The 23,747-nt window shown below is 38.3% G+C and overlaps 1 protein-coding gene across 3 annotated transcripts in view; it reads right to left on the bottom strand.

Annotated features, from left to right (window-relative positions):
- GABRG3 (gamma-aminobutyric acid type A receptor subunit gamma3) overlaps nucleotides 1–23,747 on the bottom strand; it is an 804,322-nt gene that overhangs the window by 551 nt on the left and 780,024 nt on the right. Inside the window, exons 4-7 of one of the 3 annotated variants that reach the window (XM_064598511.1) lie at nucleotides 16,355–16,507; nucleotides 11,275–11,471; nucleotides 10,899–10,932; nucleotides 7,012–7,030 (exon numbers count right to left, since the gene is read on the bottom strand). In XM_064598511.1, the coding sequence (XP_064454581.1) occupies nucleotides 7,012–7,030; nucleotides 10,899–10,932; nucleotides 11,275–11,471; nucleotides 16,355–16,507 (403 nt within the window). Of the gene's footprint in view, nucleotides 1–7,011; nucleotides 7,037–10,898; nucleotides 10,977–11,270; nucleotides 11,472–16,354; nucleotides 16,508–23,747 lie in introns of all 3 variants that reach the window. The other 2 variants (XM_064598509.1, XM_064598512.1) reach the window with 2 other exon arrangements.

The following is a 23,747-nucleotide window of genomic DNA, read 5'->3' as shown; positions in this document are numbered from 1 at the left end:
AATCAAGCAATAGGTGTATGTTACGTCTGTCCTTTAGATAAATAGAATAATGCCATGCTCCTTCTCACACATCCCCCATCTCTGTACTGGACAGTTTGATCTTTGAGAGTTCAATCTGCCAATTCAATATTTGCAAATTTAATGCAAAAAGAGTACAGTGCAGTTTTCAAAACTTGCATATCTCAGCTTATTGATGAGGGAGGCTGAGCACATTTTCAGATGTGTATTAACCATTTCAAGTCTCTGTTCTGCCTACTTTTTGATCGATTGGGAGTAAATATGTACATATTGTATATAAACCCTTAAGTGTTAAGCAGTACATTTCAAATATGGAGAGATAAATTTGTTTTTTACCTAAGTAGTAAACAGTAAAAACTATGCTATATAAGAATGGTGAAAGAATCTTCTTGTTCCATGTAATTTATGTAAAAAATTAGCTTTCAGTGTGTGGTGGCCAGACACCACTTGTCATATCAAGAGTCACAGCCAAAAATGTGTACAATTGGAATGTTTTATTTTCTACTTCCCAAGCTCTCCTCCTGATGTGGAAAAGTGACTGCAGGGCAGGTAAAGGAGAGGGGATGACTTATGTTCACTCATAAATGAGAGGAATCACTCTTAAACTTTGAGAAGTGGCTTCTCAAAGGGTGAAAGGTAAAGAGGGAAACCTAATGCTCTTCAGTCATCACCATAGCAACATTTAGAGATACAGGTATCCAACCCAATAGACCAAGTTGAAGAGCAGGAATGATGTAGGGAAAAAGACCTGGGAATATGAGTCCAGCTCCAAGATGTCTATGTGAATACGCCCTTTTCTCCAAGATCCTGATTTACATTCTTCATAGCAGCAGATTTCTCAATTCTTCAGACACTTGTTTGAGTTCTTCAAAATAACTCTGAATTATGTATTAAATTGAAGTCTGTCAAGAGGATATATTTCTAAATTTGACTGAATAATGTGAAAGAACTAAAAATCATAGTTGCCTTTCTGCTTTAGTGTTATTTGTGCTGGTTGAACTGAGGGACTGAAGTGTGCCAGTGAACGCAGTGGAGCCTGAAATCAAGGGAGAAGAGGATGCACAAACCCAGTTCTCAGCTGGCTGGCTAGATCCTTTGTCCCTTGCTGGGAGAGAGACCTTTCAGAATTCATTAGAAGGCATCTTGAGTACCTCTTATGCAGTTGGCCCTGCAACATGGATTTCAGCAGTGCAGATCCACTTATAGGCAGATATTTTTTTTTCAATAAATACAAGCCCAGTACTGCAAATGTATTTACTTTTCCTTATGATTTTCTTAATAACATTTTTCTCTATCTTATATTAATGTAAGAATATAGTATATAATACATATACAATATATATGCTAATCAACTACTTATATTATTGGTAAGGCTTCCACTCAACAGTAGACTATGAGTAGTTAAGTATTTGGGGAGTCAAAAGTCATTGACTGCATGGATATTCGACTGCATGTGTTGGGGGTCGGCACCCTTAACCCCTACATTATTGGGTCAACTGTATTTCCTTTAAGGATCAGCTGTATTTTTATCAAAAACAATTGTTACAAGGAAACATTGTGCCCCTTTCCTTTTTTCTTATGGTTGTTAATTTGAATATGTCCATAGAAGTCTGGAGTCAAAAACCAGGGAAAAGCAGGTAAAAGTGTAGAGCATGAAGCATCACAACTGGTAGCCTTTTGGGGCATCCTTTTTTTTTTAATAGTTTTTTATTTTATTTTATTATGTTATGTTAATCACCATACTTTACATCATTAGTTTTCGATGTAGTGTTCCATGATTCATTGTTTGCATATAACACCCAGTGCTCCATGCAGAAAGTGCCCTCTTTAATACCCATCACCAGGCTAACCCATCCCCCCACCCCCTCCCCTCTAGAACCCTCAGTTTCTTTCTCAGAGTCCATAGTCTCTCATGGTTCGTCTCTTTGGGGCATCCTTTTAATGGCTAGTCAAGAGTGTCATGGTGCAGCCTTCTACCTTCCTCCACAATTCTGGGCAATGGACAGAAACAAAAGCTTTGTTGTTCTATAGGCTCTACTGTGGACACATTTCTAGGGGTATAAAAATCACCAGGAGGGGTCTGCTGGGAAAAAAAAAAATGTAGTCTGCTGCATTTGAGGATTCTGCATCTTTTTGGCAAGGTTCAGTTTGAAAATTCTGCCTTTATTAAATAATAATTGCATGTGTGTTTTGACAGTTTTCAGTCAGATATTCATCTTTTTATTTCTTCAGCCCTCTGTGCCTGTGTAGTGACACAGAGATGAGTAGCCAGCTATTACCTGCAGGACAGGCCTAAAGGAAGACGATGCAGAAAAGGCATCAGAAGGCTCTGAAGGGGTGGGGACAGCTCACTAGAGATCTAAAGGGTGACAAGAGATGCTGTAGGCAAATAAGCAGCAAGATTTCTGGGGGCAAGAGAAACCCCTATTTCACTTCTTCATTTAACAAACTAAAAACTTATTATCGTTGAAACATATGTAAGCCTGATCTAATAATTAAGAGAGTTCTATTTATATCTTTATAGCTCACTTTTGAAATAAAACTAATTGCATTTTATAATATTGCAATAAAACTCAGGATGCTAAGAGCCCTAAACAGCCACATGTTAAATTGCTTAAATACTTTTTTAAATGCATACCTCTCATTTGTCATAAAAATTTCAAACTGTGCTCAAAATGGAGATTTTAATTATTGAGTCCTCAAGGTCTTCTGCAGCCCAGTGTGACCGTGACTCATTCCTGCTTTGCCTGCATATATAATGCAGTCCTACGACTTCCCTGGAAATGCTATGCTTCCTGGGTGGCATACCACACATATGAAGTGGTGAGCCTTGCATTTTACAGGTTAGGAAACTGAGGCACAGAGATGTTCAGACAGCTTGCCCTAACGTGCGTGCGTGATTGTTAGTGGGGCCTGGCTCCTGTCCTGAGCAGCTCAGAGCTGCTCATCTCTGTGGCTGTTGGTGATAGCAGCCCTTTAACTAGCCTATCCCCGTGGAGCTTTCAGAATAGTACTGAAGACATTGACAGTTATCATCCAACCTTGGAAAACTGCCTTTTTATTCGGCTATTTTGTGAACTTTTGTTGAAGGTCTCTCTGTGTCTTCTCACCTGGCCTAGACCCTTTCACTCTGAATTGTTTTTCTATGTACTTTCTTCAAGGTCATTACACTTTGCCTCTTAAAAAAACAACAAACAATTCTTATAGCTTTGTGAAAAATTCTTTTTTCTCTATGTTAAAAGATTCTTTCTTTTGGCAGTATCTTTTTTATACCAAAGATGTCAATATTTCTTCTTCCACTCCCAGCCCCCTGGCTATGTGTGTGGTAATGTGCTTTCTGGACCTCAGGCTATTTGTTCTGACTTGTCTCTGTTACAACATCCCCACTCCCAACATTTTCCATTACTTTTCAGTCTGTTGCTATTTGGAAGCATTTGCTGGCAAATCTGTTCTCTGTGGCTTCCCACAGCTGTAAAAGTGGCTTCACCACTCACCTTCTGTCAGAACTAAAATGATGCACTGGCAGAGTATAGATAACCAAACAGTCTCCTTGAAAAAGTATGTTGAAATGCACTAAACATAAATTACTCATCAGCAGTTAGAAAACCGTGTATGGGTGGGCATAAAGCATTCAGTGTAATTAGTGAATTGATATGTATAAAGGGATACAAGCAGTTATATATATAAATTTTGTTATATAATAAAAAAGGTAGTCCACATCAGCGATTTTAAAAAAACATTTCTCAGTTTTTCAATAGTTAGGTTCTTACCTCAAGCCACATACTAAAAATTCAGATGCATTAATAATTAAATATAACAATACTATAAATTGTTGAAACTTAACTGATATTTATAGAGCTTAATTTCTCCATATTTCAGTTTTCTCATCAGAATGGGTTGTTGTGAGGCTAAAATGAATTGATACATGAAAACACTTAGAATATAGTGTCCAAAAGAGTAAGTGCTCAAAAGAAAGTGAGGGGGGTTAGATCATTCTGAGCAAGATGCAGAGACCACAAAAGGGAAGGCTGATAGATTTGGCAAAGGTGATTTAAAACCATGTGCATGGGCACCTGGGTGGCTCAGTTGGTTAAGCGACTGCCTTCGGCTCAGGTCATGATCCTGGAGTCCCGGGATCGAGTCCCACATCGGGCTCCCTGCTCAGCAGGGAGTCTGCTTCTCCCTCTGACCCTCCCCCCTCTCATGTGCTCTCTCCTCTCACCCTCTCTCTCAAATAAATAAATGAAATCTTAAAAAAAAAAAATAAAACCGTGTGCGTGGAAAAAAGCACAAGAAATGAACAGTGACAACATTGCAATTAAACTGAAATAAAACTGCACAACAAAAAACATATTAATATCCTTAATTATTTGGTATGTGACTATATAAGTTTTATGTCATATAAAATACAATATACATAATATATAGTATAAGTAACTAGCAGATCCTTACTTTAAAAAAGTTAAAAGACAGGGGGGCGGAGCAAGATGGCGGAGGAGTAGGAGACCTGGATTTCGTCTCCTCTCAGGAATTCAGCTGGATAGGGATCAAACCATTCGGAACACCTACAAACTCAACAGGAGATCGAAGAAAAGAATAGCAACAACTCTCTGAACAGAAAAGCGACCACTTTCTGGAAGGTAGGACGTGCGGAGAAGTGAATCCGAGGTGATATTCAGGAGGATAGACGGCAGGGGAGGGGCCTCCGTCAGCCACTTCTGACAAGTGATTAGAGCTGCGGAGCACAAAATCAGAACTTTTAGAAGTCGGCTCCACTGAGGGACGTCAATCTGGTGGCTAAGCGGGGGGTGGAACCTTCGCGGGACAGTGTGGTCTCAGGACCCTCGGGGTCACACAAAGACCGGAGGAGCCTGAGTGTGGCAGAGCTCCCAGGTAATGGAGCAGGGAAGCCGGCTGCAGAGGCAGAGCCCAGGCGCGGGCTCTCAGCTCGGGGTTGTCATAAACTGATCCGCGGCACAGTCGGGCCACTGCTCCACCAGCAGGGACCCAACAAGCAGTAGATCCAGGGAGACTCCCCTTCCTCCCCCAGGAGGAGCAGCGTGGGAGTGCACCGCAGGGATCTGCTGGGTTTGGAGACTCCACCCGGGGTCAGGTGCCAGAGATAGAAACGCGCGGTCACAGGCCAGGTGAGCATGGAGTGCAGCCGGAGACCGGGGAGCCGGGAGTGACTGCTTTTCTCTGGGGGCTCACTGAGGAGCGGGGCCCCGAGTTCTCGGCTCCTTGGAGGCGGAGATTGGGAGGCCGCCATTTTCACTCTCTGCCTCCAAAGCTGTACAGAAAGCTCACAGGGAACAACAGCTCCGGAGAGCAATCCGAGCAGATTACTTAGCCAGGAGGGGACAAGGGCGGGGCAATTCCGCCTACCACAAAGACATTTGGAAACCACGGCAACAGGCCCCCACCCCCAGAAGATCAGCGAGAACAGCCAGCCAAGACCAAGTTTAACGATCAATGAGAACGGCAGAACTCCAGCACTAGGGGAATACTACACATAGAATTCATGGCTTTTTACCATGATTCTTTAGTCTTTCATGTTAATTTTTTTCTTTTCTTTGAATTTTTCTTTTTCCCTTTTTCAACCAACATCTTATCAATTCATTTTTTAAAAAATATTTTTATTTTTCATTTTTGAGTCATATTCTATCCCTTCATAGTAGTTACCCGTATTTTTGGCATATATATGTAAGTTGTTCTCTCTTTAAAATTTTGAGATACAGTTTCTTCTAACAAATCAAAATATACCCTAAATCTCTAGTATATGGTTTTTTTCTACTCCCCTGCCTGATCACATTTTCTCCCTTTTTTTTTCTTTTTTTAAATCCTCTTCTTTCTTTCAAAGAGAGAGCCTAAAAGCAACATAGACCAGAAAGGAACACAGACAATATACAGGAACAGTCACCTTACAGGCAAAACAATGGCACTAAATTCCTCTCTTTCAATAGTTACCCTGAATGTAAATGGGCTACATGCCCCAATCAAAAGACACAGGCTATCAGATTGGATTAAAAAACAAGACCCATCGATATGCTGTCTGCAAGAGACTCATTTTAGGCCCAAAGACACCCCTAGATTGAAAGTGAGGGGGTGGAAAACCATTTACCATGGAATGGACACCAAAAGAAAGCTGGGGTGGCAATCCTTATATCAGACAGATTTTAAACCAAAGACTGTAATAAGAGATGAGGAAGGACACTATATCCTACTTACAGGGTCTATCCAACAAGAAGACCTAACAATTGTAAATATCTATGCCCCTAACATGGGAGCAGCCAATTATATAAGGCAATTAATAACAAAAGCAAAGAAACACATCAACAATACAAGAATAGTGGGGGACTTTAACACCCCCCTCACTGAAATGGACAGATCATCTAAGCAAAAGATCAACAAGGAAATAAAGACTTTAAATGACACACTGGACCAAATGGACTTCACAGACATATTCAGAACATTGCATTCCAAAGCAACAGAATACACATTCTTCTCTAGTGCCCATGGAACATTCTCCAGAATAGATCACATCCTAGGTCATCAATCAGGTCTCAACCTGTACCAAAAGATTGGGATCATTCCCTGCCTATTTTCAGACCACAATGCTTTGAAACTAGAACTCAATCACAAGAGGAAAGTCAAAGGACTCCAATACATGGAGGCTAAAGAGCATCCTACTAAAGAATGAATGGGTCAACCAGGAAATGAAAGAAGAATTAAAAAAATTCATGGAAACCAATGAAAATGAAAACACAACTGTTCAAAATCTTTGGGATGCAGCAAAGGCAGTCCTAAGAGGAAAGGATATAGCAATACAAGCCTTTCTCAAGAAACAAGAAAGGTCTCAAGTACACAACCTAACCCTCGACCTAAAGGAGATGGAGAAAGAACAGCAAATAAAGCCTAAACCCAGAAGGAGAATTGAAATAATAAAGATCAGAGCAGAAATCAATGAAATAGAAACTAAAAGAACAGTAGGACAGATCAACGAAACTAGGAGCTGGTTCTTTGAAAGAATTAACAAGATTGACAAACCCCTGGCCAGACTTATCAAAAAGAGAAGAGAAATGACCCAAATCAACAAACTCATGAATGAAAGAGGAGAGATCACAACCAACACCAAAGAAATACAAACAATTATAAGAACATATTATGAGCAACTCTATGCCAGCAAATTAGATAACCTGGAAGAGATGGATGCATTCCTAGAGATGGATCAACTACCAAAACTGAACCAGGAAGAAATAGAAAACCTGAACAGACCTATAACCACTAAGGAAATTGAAGCAGTCATCAAAAATCTCCCAAAAAACAAAAGCCCAGGGCCAGATGGCTTCCCACGGGAATTCTACCAAACATTTCAAGAAGAATTAATACCTATTCTTCTGAAACTGTTCCAAAAAATAGAAATGGAAGGAAAACTTCCAAACTCATTTTATGAGGCCAGCATTACCTTGATCCCAAAACCAGACAAAGACCCCATCAAAAAGGAGAATTACAGACCAATATCCCTGATGAACATGGATGCAAAAATTCTCACCAAAACATTAGCCAATAGGATCCAACAGTACATTAAAAGGATTATTCACCATGACCAAGTGGGATTTATCCCTGGGCTGCAAGGTTGGTTCAACATCCGCAAATCAATCAATGTGATACAATACATTAACAAAAGAAAGAACAAGAATCATATGATCCTCTCAATAGATGCAGAAAAAGCATTTGACAAAGTCCAGCATCCTTTCTTGATCAAAACTCTTCAGAGTATAGGCATAGAGGGTACATACCTCAATATCATAAAAGCCATCTATGAAAAACCTACAGCGAATATCATTCTCAATGGGGAAAAACTGAGAGCTTTCCTGACCCCTAAGGTCAGGAATGCGGCAGGGATGTCCACTATCACCACTGCTATTCAATATAGTATTGGAAGTCCTAGCCACAGCAATCAGACAACAAAAAGAAATAAAAGGCATCCAAATCGGCAAAGAAGTCAAACTCTCACTCTTTGAAGATGATATGATACTTTATGTGGAAAACCCAAAAGACTCCACCCCAAAACTGCTAGAACTCATACAGGAATTCAGTCAAGTGGCAGGATATAAAATCAATGCACAGAAGTCAGTGGCATTCCTATACACCAACAACACGACAGAAGAAAGAGAAATTAAGGAGTTAATCCCATTTACAATTGCACCCAAAACCATAAGATACCTAGGAAGAAATCTAACCAAAGAGACAAAGGATCTTTACTCAGAAAACTATAAAATACTCATGAAAGAAATTGAGGAAGACAGAAAGAAATGGAAAAACGTTCCATGCTCATGGATTGGAAGAACAAATATTGTGAAGATGTCAATGCTACGTAGAACAATCGACACATTCAATGCAATCCCCATCAAAATACCATCCACTTTTTTCAAAGAAATGGAACAAATAATCCTAAAATTCGTATGGAACCAGAAAAGACCCCGCATAGCCAGAGGAATGTTGAAAAAGAAAAGCAAAGCTGGTGGCATCACAATTCCAGACTTCAAGCTCTATTACAAAGCTGTCATCATCAAGACAGTATGGTACTGGCACAAAAACAGACACATAGATCAATGGAACAGAATAGAGAGCCCAGAAATGGACCCTCAACTCTATGGTCAACTCATCTTTGACAAAGCAGGAAAGAATGTCCAATGGAACAAAGACAGTCTCTTCAACAAATGGTGTTGGGAAAATTGGATAGCCACATGCAGAATATTGAAACTGGACCATTTCCTTACACCACACACAAAAATAGACTCCAGATGGTTGAAAGACCTCAATGTGAGACAGGAGTCCATCCAAATCCTAAAGGAGAACACAGGCAGCAACCTCTTTGACCTCAGCCGAAGCAACTTCTTCCTAGAAACATTGCCAAAGGCAAGGGAAGCTAGGGCAAAAATGAACTATTGGGACTTCATCACGATAAAAAGCTTTTGCAAAGCCAAGGAAACAGTCAACAAAACCAAAAGACAACCGACAGAATGGGAGAAGATATTTGCAAATGACATATCAGAGAAAGGGCTAGTATCCAAAATCTAGAAAGAACTTATCAAACTCAACACCCAAAGAACAAAGAATCCAATCAAGAAATGGGCAGAAGACATGAACAGACATTTTTCCAAAGAAGACATCCAAATGGCCAACAGACACATGAAAAAGTGCTCAATATCGCTCAGCATCAGGGAAATCCAAATCAAAACCTCAATGAGATACCACCTCACACTAGTCAGAATGGCTAAAATCAACAAGTCAGGAAACAACAGATGTTGGCGGGGATGCTGAGAAAGGGGAACCCTCCTACACTGTTGGTGGGAATGCAAGCTGGTGCAGCCACTCTGGAAAACAGTATGGAGGTTCCTCAAAAAGTTGAAAATAGAGCTACCATATGGTCCAGCAATTGCACTACTGGGTATTTACCCCAAAGATACAAAAGTAGGGATCCAAAAGGGTACGTGCCCCCGGATGTTTATAGCAGCAATGTCCACAATAGCCAAACTGTGGAAAGAGCCAAGATGTCCATCGACAGATGAATGGATAAAGAAGAGGTGGTATATATATACAATGAAATATTATGCAGCCATCAAAAGGAATGAGATCTTGCCATTTGCTATGACATGGATGGAACTGGAGGGTATTATGCTGAGCGAAATATGTCAAACAGAGAAACACATGTATCATATGACCTCACTGATATGAGGAATTCTTAATTGCAGGAAACAAACTGAGCTTTGCTGGACTGGGGGGTAGGGTGGGAGTGAGGGGGTGACATGGGTAATAGACATGGGAGGGTATGTGCTCTGGGAAGCAGTGTGAATTGTGCAAGACTGTTGAATCTCATATCTGTACCTCTGAAACAAATAATGCAATATATGTTAAGAAAAAAAAAAAGAAGAAGAAAAAGGTAGCAGGAGGGGAAGAATGAAGGGGGGGAAATCGGAGGGGTAGACGAACCATGAGAGACGATGGACTCTGAAAAACAAACTGAGGGTTCTAGAGGGGAAGGGGGTGGGAGGATGGGTTAGCCTGGTGATGGGTATTGAGGAGGGCACATTCTGCATGGAGCACTGTGTGTGATGCACGAACAATGAATCATGGAACACTTCATCTAAAACTAATGATGTAATTAATGGGGATTAACATAAGAATAAAAAAATTAAAAAAAAAGTTAAAAAGGTTATATAAAAAATTTTCATAAAAGTCAAAAGACATAAAAACAAGTCACAAAAACAGAAATGGAAATAAAATATAAACAAGCGAAAATATTCAACTTTATCAGTAATCAAAGAAATTCTAAGGGAACAGTTTGCAGAAACCATTTTTCTGTTTGGCTATCAAACCTAATACAGGGAGAGTTCTGGGAGGTGGGTGTCCCACACTGCTGATGGAGCCAAGCAACCCTTTTGGCCCAGCCATTTTGCTTCTAGGAATTTATATTAAATTTATAGTCACAGGTTTATATAAAACTGCGGTGATAAGAATATGTATAAAAGTGAGAAGGTGTGGATTAGCCCAGTATCCAACCTAGATTGTCTATCCATCAATCATGAACATATAATGCATCATTAAAATGATCTTATAAAATAATATTTATAACATAGAAACTTATTCATAATATATTTTGAGTTAAAAAACAGGAATATGTATGTATATGCTAATCCCGAGGTGGAAGGATTATGATTAATTTTTTCCCTTTATTTTCCAAATTGGATATTTAAAAAGTATACACATTTTTGAAGGGGTTATATACATTACTCATTGTTCTTCAATACATGCATACATAAACAATAACATATCATTCAATCTTAGTTTAAAGGAGTTCTCAGAAATATTTGCACCTTCAATGCTATACATACGGAGGGGGCTTGTAGGCTTATTCTCTCATGAATCCATCTTGAGGAGTCTGGATGTAATAACTACAAGAAAAGCAGAAAAAAATAATTAGAAAACTTCTTTGGAAATCTGCATCATAGATCACCTTCACTAAGAGCAATCTTTGAGGTATGATTACATCAATCCATGTCACTGGTAGGTGAAGCTGAAGAGGTGCATTCAGATTATATTCATATCTTCAGAATATCTGTCTTGTTTTTTTAACATCTTGTTGAAGTAGCTATTTATATAACATTGTATATGATCCTTAGGAATAAGGATCATTTATTGCAAACTATCCTCCCACTACTTTTTCAGAAAATCTTTGCTACTGGAACTCACCGATGTTTTCTTCTTAGTGGTAGTTGGTTTTCTACAACTTGAATAGTAGTTGAGGGTGGCGTACTCCATCAGAGCAGCAAAAACAAATAAGAAGCAAACGGTCACAAAGAGATCCATGGCAGTCACATAGGACACACGGGGCAAGGAATTCCTGGCAATGGTGCTGAGCGTGGTCATCGTCAGCACTGTGGTGATGCCTGTGCAGGGGAAAGTTATCAAATTGTAAAAGGAGCCATACAAAATTCCTCCACTCCAACAGTGTTTTATGTTTAGGTCAATCCTTCCTGACATTACATAAATATAATAATACTTTAATTTTAATGTCTATATAATTTTGCAAGCAACATTTCCATAAAATTTATCATAGTCCATACATTAACATTAAAATACCTGAATTAGGTCAACACCTTTCAATTTATTCAGAAATTTTCAAATTGTTTCACATTTTGTCTTTTAAATATTTTTTAAATAACTGAGGGTTCTGGGGGGGTGGGGGGATGGGTTAGCCTGGTGATGGGTATTAAAGAGGGCATGTACTGCATGGAGCACTGGGTGTTATGCACAAACAATGAATCATGGATCACTACATCAAAAACTAATGATGTAATGTATGGTGATTAACATAACATAATAAAAAAATTACACACACACACAAAAAAGATAGTTTGCAGTCCTCCATACATTCTGTCTGTTACACATCTCACACTGTTCTTCTGTCCAGATAAACTGTTTCCTTTCTTACTTTTTCTTTCTGTAATTTATAAATTCCCACCTTTCTTTAAGACCCAGCTGAAGTACCTCTCTTAATGAGGTGGCATTGCTTATAGCACCCCAGGGAGAGTTGATAACATGCAAGTCTGCACTACCCTTACCTTCTATATGCCTGATTTCTGCATTAGCACAGAGAATTGCATGTCTTTATAGTCTTGTATGTCTGTCTCTCTGAATAAATTGTGTGATCATTACAAGCAAAACTGTACCTTGCTCATCTTTGCTTACTTGTCATCAAGTGCGGTGCTTAGCACATTTTAGGCATTTCAATGAATGCTTTACATGGAATGCATCGATTCATTGATTAATTAGTTAATTAATAATAGTGTTGGTCTGACTTTGACTATTTTATTATACATGTGTCAATACTAAAGATTATTTATTTTAATTTTAAGATTTTATTTATTTATTTGACAGAGAGAACACACAAGCAGGGGGAGCAGCAGAGGGAGGGAGAGAAGCAGGCTCCCCACTGAGCAGGGAGCCTGATGTGGGGCCCATTCCCAGATCCTGGGATCATGACCTGAGCCAAAGGCAGATGCTTAACCGACCGAGCCACCCAGGCACCCCAACAGTGGCGACTTCTTATGAGAGTAGACATTTTTTTTGGTGAGGTTGGAGGCTGTGGTGAAAGGATACTTACAGTACTGTTTGTAATGCTTTAAAGTTTTCACAAGGAGCAGGTTATCTACATATACCTTGGGTAAGGAACACATCAACTTGTTTTAATGTTCCAAACTTATCAAATACACGAGCACACACTCCTTGTATGGGAAATGAGGTGAATAGCATGACTGTACAAGGTGAATATAATTTAAAAAAAAATGCAAGTTCGCTTTTGGAATCAGCAAGATTGGTAAGCAGTCTACTGCACTAGTCTGCAAGAGACAGGAGTGGGTGAACCAGAGCACTGGCAACAGAAAGGGAGGAAAGGATTTAAGATATTTGGCAGGTTGAAGATACAGCAGAAAGGAAAATTGATGGAATGAGGTCTTTAAAGAACTCTGGATTGTTTCCAGGGTACAATGGAGCAATTAACCTTGAACTGCAAATGAAGATTTGGAGTGGCTTTTGAGGAAATGAACAAGGGAGTTGACTGGACATTTTGGGTAAAAACTGCTTAAATGCTAATCAATAGGAGCTAATTAAATAATTTAGGGTAGATCCATAAACTGCTGGGTTTTCATTTAAAGAATAAGATGGAATTCATTCACATTTCGAAAGATCTCTAAGGCAGAGTGATTAAAAAAAAAAAAAAAAGCAAGTCAGAGAATACTATACTCCCAAATAGACAAATATACATGTATTTCTAAAAGTCTGGAGAGAAATCAGGTTACCCATAGAGTGGTTTCCCAGACAACAGAAAAGGAAATGATAAAAAAATATAAAACTAAAAATTAAAAAAAGAAAGAGGAATGGGACTTAGCTGGGAAAAGCGAACTTGCATTTTTTTTAAAATACTAAAGATTTAAACAAAGACTGTGGAAAAGAATCAGAAAACAGACACATATGTGGTGGATGGTTTAAAAGGAAAAACGAATTAAAAAAAGAAGGGAGGCTACCAAATGTGAAGAAGAATGAAATGACTGGGTGATTATTATACAAAAGGAGTTAAGGCTAACTCTCCTCTAGATGAGCTCCTGTAAAATCAGAACCTGCTAGAGCTCTGGACAGGCAGGCTAGTGACATGGACTCTGGAATCACAGGAATATTGACATAACACTCACTACTTCTGTGCTTGGATGAGAATACTATAAAATATCTACCTGGCAGTAATACTCCGTGATTGGGTAGACATGATGGATAAATACACATTAGTTCCCACCTTTGCTGAGCATCACAACTCCTAAACAGTGCTCCCCTGTATCTCCTCAGGGAGTTAGCTAGGGCCAGTCGGAGAATGAGGCTAACAGCATAGGGTGGACAGCTTAGCCATTGTAAAAGGATATTGACCTGGAAGTCAAAGCCCTCAGCCTTGCTCTGGGCCTTCTCAGCATTTGGTCATGTAAAATCACCTACCTTCTTTGAATCTATTTCTTTAATCAGTACAGTGAAAACAGAATGCCAGGCTCTCCTAACTGTAGGTGGGAAAAAATGCTGTGTAAAAAGTCTACACTGATGGTAGATGTGTTTTTATAAAAAAAATGATTTTGTAATAAATATCCAATTTAACTTTAAAAAATGTGGTGACTATATCATGTCTACAGAATATGTAGGTCAGAATTTTTTCACTAAATTTGGGGATTTTAACTTAATTTCTTAAAAAATTTTTATCACATTCATTTTCTCTTCTCATTCTGGAACCCCAGTTATAGTTATACATCTTCATATTGTCCTACAGATCATTGAGGCTTTGTTCATTTTTTAAAATCTTTTTTTTTAAAGATTTTATTTTATTTATTTTACAGAGAGAGACAGCGAGAGAGGGAATACAAGCAGGGGGAGTGGGAGAGAGAGAAGCAGGCTTCCTCTGCAGAGCAGGGAGCCCGATGCGGGGCTCAATTCCAGGACCCTGGGATCATGACCTGAGCCGAAGGCAGTCGCTTATCAACTGAGCCACCCAGGCACCCCTTAAAATCTTTTTATCCCTCTCTTAAGATTAGATAAATTTTATATGATGGTCTTCAGTTACGCATGACCTTTTTTCCCTGCCATCTTCCATCTACTATTAAGCACAGCTAGTGGATTTTTCAATTCAACTATTATACATTTCATTCTAGAGTTTACTTTTTAAAATACTTTACCTGCTGTGATTATCCATCTGTTCATTCATTAACATTATTTTTTCCTGTAAGTCCTTTAACATTGTTATAATAGCTGCTTTAAAACTCCTGTCTGCTGATACAACACCAGATTTGTCTTTTTATATTGACTATTTTTTTTCTTGATCATGGGTCACATTTTCCTGCTTCTAAGAATGCCTAATAATTTTTTATTGCATACTCAATATTGTGGATGATACATTACAAAGATTATGAAGTATATTATCCTTTTTTAAACCATGTTAAATGCTTTCTTATGACAATTTACTGGCGGTTCTCGTTGATCTTGTGATGGCTTGGTTTAAGCTTTATTTAGAGGGGGTCTAGAGTACACCTTTAGTCTTAGACACAGCCTTTTCTGGTGTCTCAACTAAATATTCTGGTGTTAATGACATTTCTCCACTCTTCTGGACTGTAAATCTATTATCTTCCAGCATTATGTATTTCTAGTATCTCTATCTCCTCAATGCCCCCGTGGTGACTCTTTGACAGGACTTTCATAGCTTCAAGTTGTGCAACCATTACTACATATTATACTGTTTGGAAGCTGATTTTTCAAGTCATGCTTACTATGACACCTGGCATTTGTAATTGTGAGGTCATAAGCTCAAGAATAGTTACTAAATTTGTGTTGTGACTTTGCTGGATGATTTATCAATTCTATTATGTATTTTCTATAAACATGCAAAACTAACACTGGTAGGGGCATTACAGGCTAGTTTATCTTTATCAAAAAGTACTTTGTTGGTTGAACGAACAAAGAATAAAGTAACAAGTACAGAAAAAACACCATGTAATATGAGAGACTTTGCAAGGATTTTGAAATTGGGGGAGCTCCCTCTTCTGAAAAACATTTTTCAGGGAAAACAACCTTTATATTCAGTCTTATATATTATCTGTTTTCACAAATCAAAATAATGAAAGTTAGGTATTACTCCTATCATAAAGAAGAATTGATAAAAAAATGTTGCACAATTCTAAAACCAATGGAAATTAGTGCTTTATTAAGAGGACTTTGGGGGTCAGAGGAAAACTCATGAAAAGACTTTAAGCTTTAGTGTGTAGATTATAGCTGAAAAGAATGATCACTTTCTTGTTTGATGGTAAAGTTGCTATAGACAATCAGAACTTTTGTTATTGAGAGACAATTTTACTGATATTATGTCTTTAGTCCTCAAAAGTGTGTGAAAAGTTGTATCTCTTTACACTATTGTAATGAGACTTTTCAGGGTGGCAGATTCCTAGGATGTGACTAATTTTTATGATGACATCATCCTTAGAGCATAATATCAGATGATGCAATTGATTTGTTCTTAATCTCTAACCCCAACTTATTTTAAGTGGCACACTTGGAATTCTACTGTCAGAAAGAAGAGTCTAACTTGACTACTTGAAACAATCTAAGCACAGTTTAAGGAGCCCTCAATTTAGATCAATTACATTTGAACTAAGTCTCTTTCACTGGAAGTATTTTTATGAATAGTTCTGTATTAATATTAATTAATACAAAATGGTGGGAAAGTTTTGTTTTTGTTTTTGAAACTCACCTAATGCTGTTCTTGCTGGTGTAGCATCTTTTTTGATCCAAAATGACACCCAGGATAAAACCACAGTCAGTATACAGGGAATGTATGTTTGAATAGTGAAGTATCCCATTCTTCTACTCAATTCAAAATATATGGTCATGACAACATAATCACCTGTAATAAAATATTGTCAAAAGTAAAACAACTTTCTTTGATTAAAAAATAATTCAGGAAAATAATTTTGTTAAATGTATGACTTGGGTAAAAATATGCAACTACAATAAGATCAAACTGTGAAAAAAGGTCAAAATGCTGGTGTTCTTAAACTTAATTTTTATAAACTTTATTTTATCCATGGCTGTGCAAGACATTTTACTGGTCACTGGAAAAGACAAGCAAACATATTAATTGATAGAGGAGACAGACATGCACATCTATTCTGTGATAGACCATTACTCAATGAGCTATTATTGCTTAGGTCCATCTGTATGTTTCATGTTTAAAATCAAGGGTAACATAACAAAATCCATCAAGCAGATCCATAGTCATTTTGGTTTTTTAATAGTAACAAAACTAAACATAAACTTTAATACATAAATTTGTGTAACAATTTTATATTTCTATTTTATAGCATGATTTTAGCTTATCAACCTTGTATTTTATGTTTTATTTAATATTTTTATGCTGATCTTAGATTCCTTTCATGGTTCCAGCAGTTAGGCTGTGCCAACCCAGGAAACAAACAGAAGAAATCATTTTATGACATTCTGCTTCCTCCTACTACAGCAAAGCCACACCATAAAGAGTTGTTACTAGAGAGTCCATAAGATTCCCTGAGGGGTTAGGAGAGGGTGCACGCTAAATACATTAGATATTTTATTCCAAAATCATCTCTATGCCCTTTCTAGGCAACCTCCTGTTGAGAGCATGTCTGTCCCCTTCCTCCCACTTGACCTTCACTCTTCAACATGCTGGATTCAGCCTTTTGGCACTTGAAATTCACCATGTCCAGACCTGAACTATCATTTTCCCCCACACCAATGCCTGCTCTTCTCTCACCAAAGCCAAGTCCTTCTCACTATGCAAGGCAGAAATCCAGAAGCCACCTGTGACTCCTCCTTTTCCCTTCTTCATTTCCTGCATTGCTCTCAATTCCTTTCCCCACAAGTGCCAGATTCTATCACAGCTCCCACCTATCTCCTAACAACTAGCCCTTTTCCACTCCAGACCATTCTATGTCCTACCATCAAAAGGATCATTCTAAAACACAAATGCCAGGATATCTCTCTCATAATCCTTCACCAGCATCTTGCTGCTCTTGTATTATTGTCATGACTTTATTATGGTCTATACCATTCTGCATGCAATGCCCCTTGCCCCTTCCAAAGGAAGTCTTTGCACTCTGGACATCAGAGTCTCCCGAAGTCCTCAGATATACCAAGATTCTTCCCCATGGGTCAATAAATCTCTTTTCATCTGCCTAGGGTGCTCTCTTTTCCTTTCCCCTGCACCCCAATAGTTCTATTCACCTTTGAATCTCAGCTTAGAAATCACTTAGTTTACCAGGAAGTCCTCACTGAGCCCCTCCCAACAACTCTTATTAATTCATTTCTATAATTGCTAATATATTTTTCAGACCAATAAACTGGTTAGGTTATAGAATATATCTCTCTTGTTTGCCAATGTTACTCAATGATAACTGATTGATTAGTGTTTGTTTAATGAAAAGATCATAATGGAAGTCCCATTTTTACTTAAGAAGATTGACAGGGAGACTATATTGAGCCCATATGAAAACTGCCTTTCAATAATTAGATTTTTTTTGTGGTGTTCTGTTGTAGCAATATTCAGGATGGTTGATAGAAACATCAATATTGAGATCATTTTCCAAAAAAACACTTAAAGTTTTAAGCAAATTAACATTTCAGTACAAAGAAATCAGAATGATTAACCTGAAGCAATCAAAAGACACAAAGATATTTTTCTAATATGAATGCCAAGTTACATCATTTCCTGGGGAAATATTATTGAATTATGTGTGATACTTAAATGCCTATTAATTTTTACATAAAATTTCAATTAAAAGCCAAGCAGAAAACAAATGTAGACAGAAAAACAAAACATAATAAATCAGTTATGAACACAGCCTCGATGGAATATCCAGAGTTGAATAATTTCTTCAGCTACCATTGTAGGTTTCTGAGAAAGACAAAGAGGGACAATTTCAGAACAGACACACAATTCATTTTAGCAAATCTATATGCTTCCCCCCAATCTGAAGTAAATGGACTCTCTACACCTGTGCTCAACATACACCTTTGTCTAACTCAGAGATCTGCTGAATGTCCCACAGGTATGAAGGACAGATGGACTGTCAGGGCCACATTCTGGGCCTGGTCCTATAACTCAGTGGTTTTTTGGTGAGGTTTTGGGACACACCCTAAGAAGCAGTTCCAGAGAGGGAGGAATTGTGGGTTCTAGCCCATTGCCCTACACAAGACCAATGCATAGCCAATGTGCCACTCATCCTAAATTGGAAAGAAGGGGCATGGGGTCCTAATTTCCAGATGCATCACATGTTTCAGTACAGACTTAATTTGTTTGTGTAGGCCTGAGGAGAGGAGAGGAGGCAAAAACCCTCAGAGGTAGCAAAAATCCTTCCCTATATCTAAAAACATGTGGCTGAAAAGTTCTTCAGAGAGGCCAAGTACATGCCTAAATTATATTTGCCATTAGTTTTAGGGCTCTTGGCTGAAGAAAAATGTAGTTCTTTCTATCTGCTCCACTTCTGCAAGTGTACATATACCCACACAGATACATTCCCACACACAAACACTCACACACTGCCATGGACCCAGTCTGCTCCAACTTAGGTGTGAAGTCTCAGCCCCTGCTTTGTGTTCCTTGGAGGGTTTTTTTCCCTCTCTGTAATGTTTTAGCCATGCACCCTTATCAATGTGAGCTTTCCTAATGCAATTCATGAACTGGACAAGAATGGTTTTGATATTCTGTGATCAGTTCTTTCCAAACCAAAGGTACCTGGGTTTGTGGTTGACTCTTATGACAGATAATAAGGATCTAGAACCCACAGAGGTCTCCAGAGTTCACCCTGGAATGTGCTTGATGCCCACTTTCCTGGGAAAAATGGACAGACAGTTGGGGAGGGACTGAGAAGCTTCTCTTTGATCCATCAAGGTAAAAAAAGTCATCTTGGGCCTAGTGAAATTATAAAACAAGTTGCTCTTTGCTAGTAGTTCATTTGTGTGTGTGTGTGTGTGTGTGTGTTTCCTGAGCCAATGTAAAGAAAAATATGTGAAAACATTGAAGGTTTTTTGAGAGAGCATGTGTAGTACTACTTTTTAGCACAATGGCACATATTTATGAAATAAAAATTTATTAAGCTAATACTGTGTTTCATGAAGTTGGAAGTACAAAGATTAATAAGATACAGAAAGTTCCCTCAAAGCTAAAGACTAGCCAGCTGCACCTTCTGTAATTTACCTCAGCATTGTTTCCAGAAAGAACTATTATAAATCATTATTTACTCCATGTCAGAGATAACTTTGTTTATTTATTATACCTTAGGCACCAAAAACTTCCTTTGAATCTGTTTTATTTTATTTATTTTTTATTTTATTTTATTATGTTAGTCACAATACAATACATCATTAGTTTTTCATGTAGTGATCCACAATTCATTGTTTTCATACAACACCCAGTGCTCCATGAAGTACATGCCCTCGTTAATACCCATCACCAGGCTAACGCATCCTCTCACCCTCCTCCCCTCTAAAACCCTCAGTTTGTTTCTTAGAGTCCATAGTCTCTCATGGTTCATCTCTCCCTCTGATTTCCCCCCTTCATTTTTCCCTTCCTTCTCCTAATATCCCCCATGCTATTCCTTATGTTCCACAAATAAGTGAAACCATATGATAATTGACTTTCTCTGCTTGACTTATTTCACTTAGTATAATCTCCTCCAGTCCCATCCATGTGGAGGTAAAAGTTGAGTACTCATCCTTTCTGATGGCTGAGTAATATTCCATTGTAGATATGGACCACATCTTCTTTATCCATTCATCTGTTGAAGGGCATTTCAGCTCTTTCCACAGTTTGCCTATTGCAGACATTTCTGCTATGAACATTGGGGTGCATATGGCCATTCTTTTCACTACATCTGTGTCTTTAGCATAAATACCCAGGAGTGCAATTGCTGAATCTCTTTTAAACATCATTGTTAAGGGATGTCCACTATCACCACTGCTATTCAACATAGTATTAGAAGTCCTAACCACAGCAATCAGACAACAACAAGAAATAAAAGGCATCCAAATCAGCAAAGAAGAAGTCAAACTCTCACTGTTCGCAGATGATATGATACTTTATGTGAAAATCCCAAAGACTCCACCCCAAAACTGCTAGAACTCATACAGGAATTCAGTCAAGTGGCAGGATATAAAATCAATGCACAGAAATCAGTGGCATCCCTATACACCAACAACAAGACAGAAGAAAGAGAAATTAAGGAGTCAATCCCATTTACAATTGCACCCAAAACCATAAGATACCTAGGAAGAAATCTAACCAAAGAGACAAAGGATCTGTACTCAGAAAACTATAAAATACTCATGAAAGAAATTGAGGAAGACACAAAGAAATGGAAAAACGTTCATGCTCATGGATTGGAAGAACAAATATTGTGAAGATGTCAATGCTACCTAGAGCAATCTACACGTTCAATGTAATCCCCAGCAAAATACCATCCACTTTTTTCAAAGAAATGGAACAAATCATCCTAAAATTTGTATGGAACCAGAAAAGACCCCGCATAGCCAGAGGAATGTTGAAAAAGAAAAGCAAAGCTGGCGGCATCACAATTCCGGACTTCCAGCTCTATTACAAAGCTGTCATCATCAAGACAGCATGGTACTGGCACAAAAACAGACACATAGATCAATGGAACAGAATCGAGAACCTAGAAATGGACCCTCAACTCTATGGTCAACTCATCTTCGACAAAGCAGGAAAGAATGTCCAATGGAACAAAAACAGTCTCTTCAACAAATGGTGTTGGGAAAATTGGATAGCCACATGCAGAAGAATGAAACTGGACCATTTCCTTACACCACACACAAAAATAGACTCCAAATGGTTGAAAGACTTCAGTGTGAGACAGGAGTCCATCAAAATCCTAAAGGAGAACACAAGCAGCAACCTCTTCAACCTCAGCCGAAGCAACTTCTTCCTAGAAACATCGCCAAAGGCAAGGGAAGCAAGGGCAAAAATGAACTATTGGGACCTCATCAAGGTAAAAAGCTTTTGCACAGCAAAAGAAACAGTCAACAAAACCAAAAGACAACCGACAGAATGGGAGAAGATATTTGCAAATGACATATCAGATAAAGGGCTAGTATCCAAAATCTATAAAGAACTCATCAAACTCAACACCCAAAGAACAAAGAATCCAATCAAGAAATGGGTAGAAGACATGAACAGACATTTTTCCAAAGAAGACATCCAAATGGCCAACAGACACTGAAAAAGTGCTCAACATTGCTCGGCATCAGGGAAATCCAAATCAAAACCTCAATGAGATACCACCTCACACCAGTCAGAATGGCCAAAATTAACAAGTCAGGAAATGATAGATGTTGGTGGGGATGCAGAGAAAGGGGAACCCTCCTCCACTGTTGGTGGGAATGCAAGCTGGTGCAGCCACTCTGGAAAACAGTATGGAGGTTCCTCAAAAAGTTGAAAATAGAGCTACCATATGATCCAGCAATTGCACTACTGGGTATTTACCTCAAAGATACAAATGTAGGGATCCGAAGGGGTACGTGCCCCTGGATGTTTATAGCAGCAATGTCCACATTAGCCAAACTGTGGAAAGAGCCAAGATGTCCATCGACAGGTGAATGGATAAAGAAGAAGTGGTATATATATATATATATATATATATATATATATATATATATATATATATATATATATACACACACACACACACACACATACAGTGGAATATTATGCAGCCATCAAAAAGAATGAAATCTTGCCATTCGCAACGACGTGGATGGAACTGGAGGGTATTATGCTGAGCGAAATAAGTCAATCAGAGAAAGACATGTATCGTATGACCTCACTGATATGAGGAATTCTTAATCTCAGTAAACAAACTGAGGGTTGCTGGACTGGTGGGGGGTTGGAGGGATGGGGTGGCTGGGTGAAATATATTGGGGAGGGTATGTGCTATGGTGAGTGCTGTGAATTGTGTAAGACTGTTGAATCACAGATCTGTACTCTGAAGCAAATAATACATTATATGTTAAAAAAAAAAGAAGAAGAAGATAGCAGGAGGGGAAGAATGAAGGGGGGGGAAGGGAGGGAGAGACAAACCATGAGAGACTGTGGACTCTGAAAAACAAACTGAGGGTTCTAGAGGGGAGGGGGTTGAGAGAATGGGTTAGCCTGGTGATGGGTATTAAAGAGGGCACGTTCTGCATGGAGCACTGGGTGTCATATGCAAACAAAGAATCATGGAACACTACATCAAAAACTAATGATGTAATGTATGGTGATTAACATAACATAATAATAAAAAAAAGTTCATAAACATCATTGTTATTTCTCCCAACTTGCTCTCCTTCTGATGGCCATGTCTTCTAACCCCCTCACAGAGGTATCTTCCCTTGGTCTCCTTTCAAAATATCCTAAGTTAATACTCTTCAAAAGCCAGCCAAGGCCTGGTAATTAGCAAGCAATGTTCAGTACAAAAAAAAAAGTTTGCCCTGGGAAGACTTGTCTTTTCTTTTATGACATCTGTTCATGAAATTAAATTCTTCATTTTAAGGAATTAAATCGATCAACCTTTTATGTTATTGTTATTGTTCTTGAGAATCTGTTTCCTATCCTAAAATCATAAAGATATTGTGTTGTTTTTGTCTATAAGTTTTGTTTTTATTTTTAGATGTAGTTGATTCTTCTTCAAATTAAATTTCTTAAATTCCATGATCAGTTGTCACTGCATCATTCATTGTCACCCTCAGTCATCCACAATGCCATCTCACATGTCCATATAAGTATGGATATGTTTTAGTCATGTTTCCATGTATGTATGGATCTATTTCTACATGTCGATTCCTGCATAATCACCACATTATCTTAATTGTTAAAACTGGGAGACACACCCTAAAATGACCCCAAATTAATCACACACTGGTACAATTCTCTCATCTTGAGTGTAAGAAGAACCTGTGATTTTGTTTTAAACAATAGAATGTAACCTGTCACTTCCTTGATCAGGTTACTTTACAGAGCAAAGGTGAATAGATTTTGAGATCTCTTGATTTCAAGCTAATCCAAAGAGAAATTATCATGGGTGGACCTAAGGATTAGGACTTTCATGAAGAGAGAT

The sequence above is a fragment of the Mirounga angustirostris genome, unplaced genomic scaffold (assembly GCF_029215605.1).
Source record: "Mirounga angustirostris isolate CCGP_5_RB_7025 unplaced genomic scaffold, mMirAng1.0.hap1 SCAF_9, whole genome shotgun sequence".
Taxonomy (NCBI): Eukaryota; Metazoa; Chordata; class Mammalia; order Carnivora; family Phocidae; genus Mirounga; species Mirounga angustirostris.
Note: the sequence above shows the minus strand (reverse complement) of the source record. Positions and strands in the feature narration are given on the sequence as shown.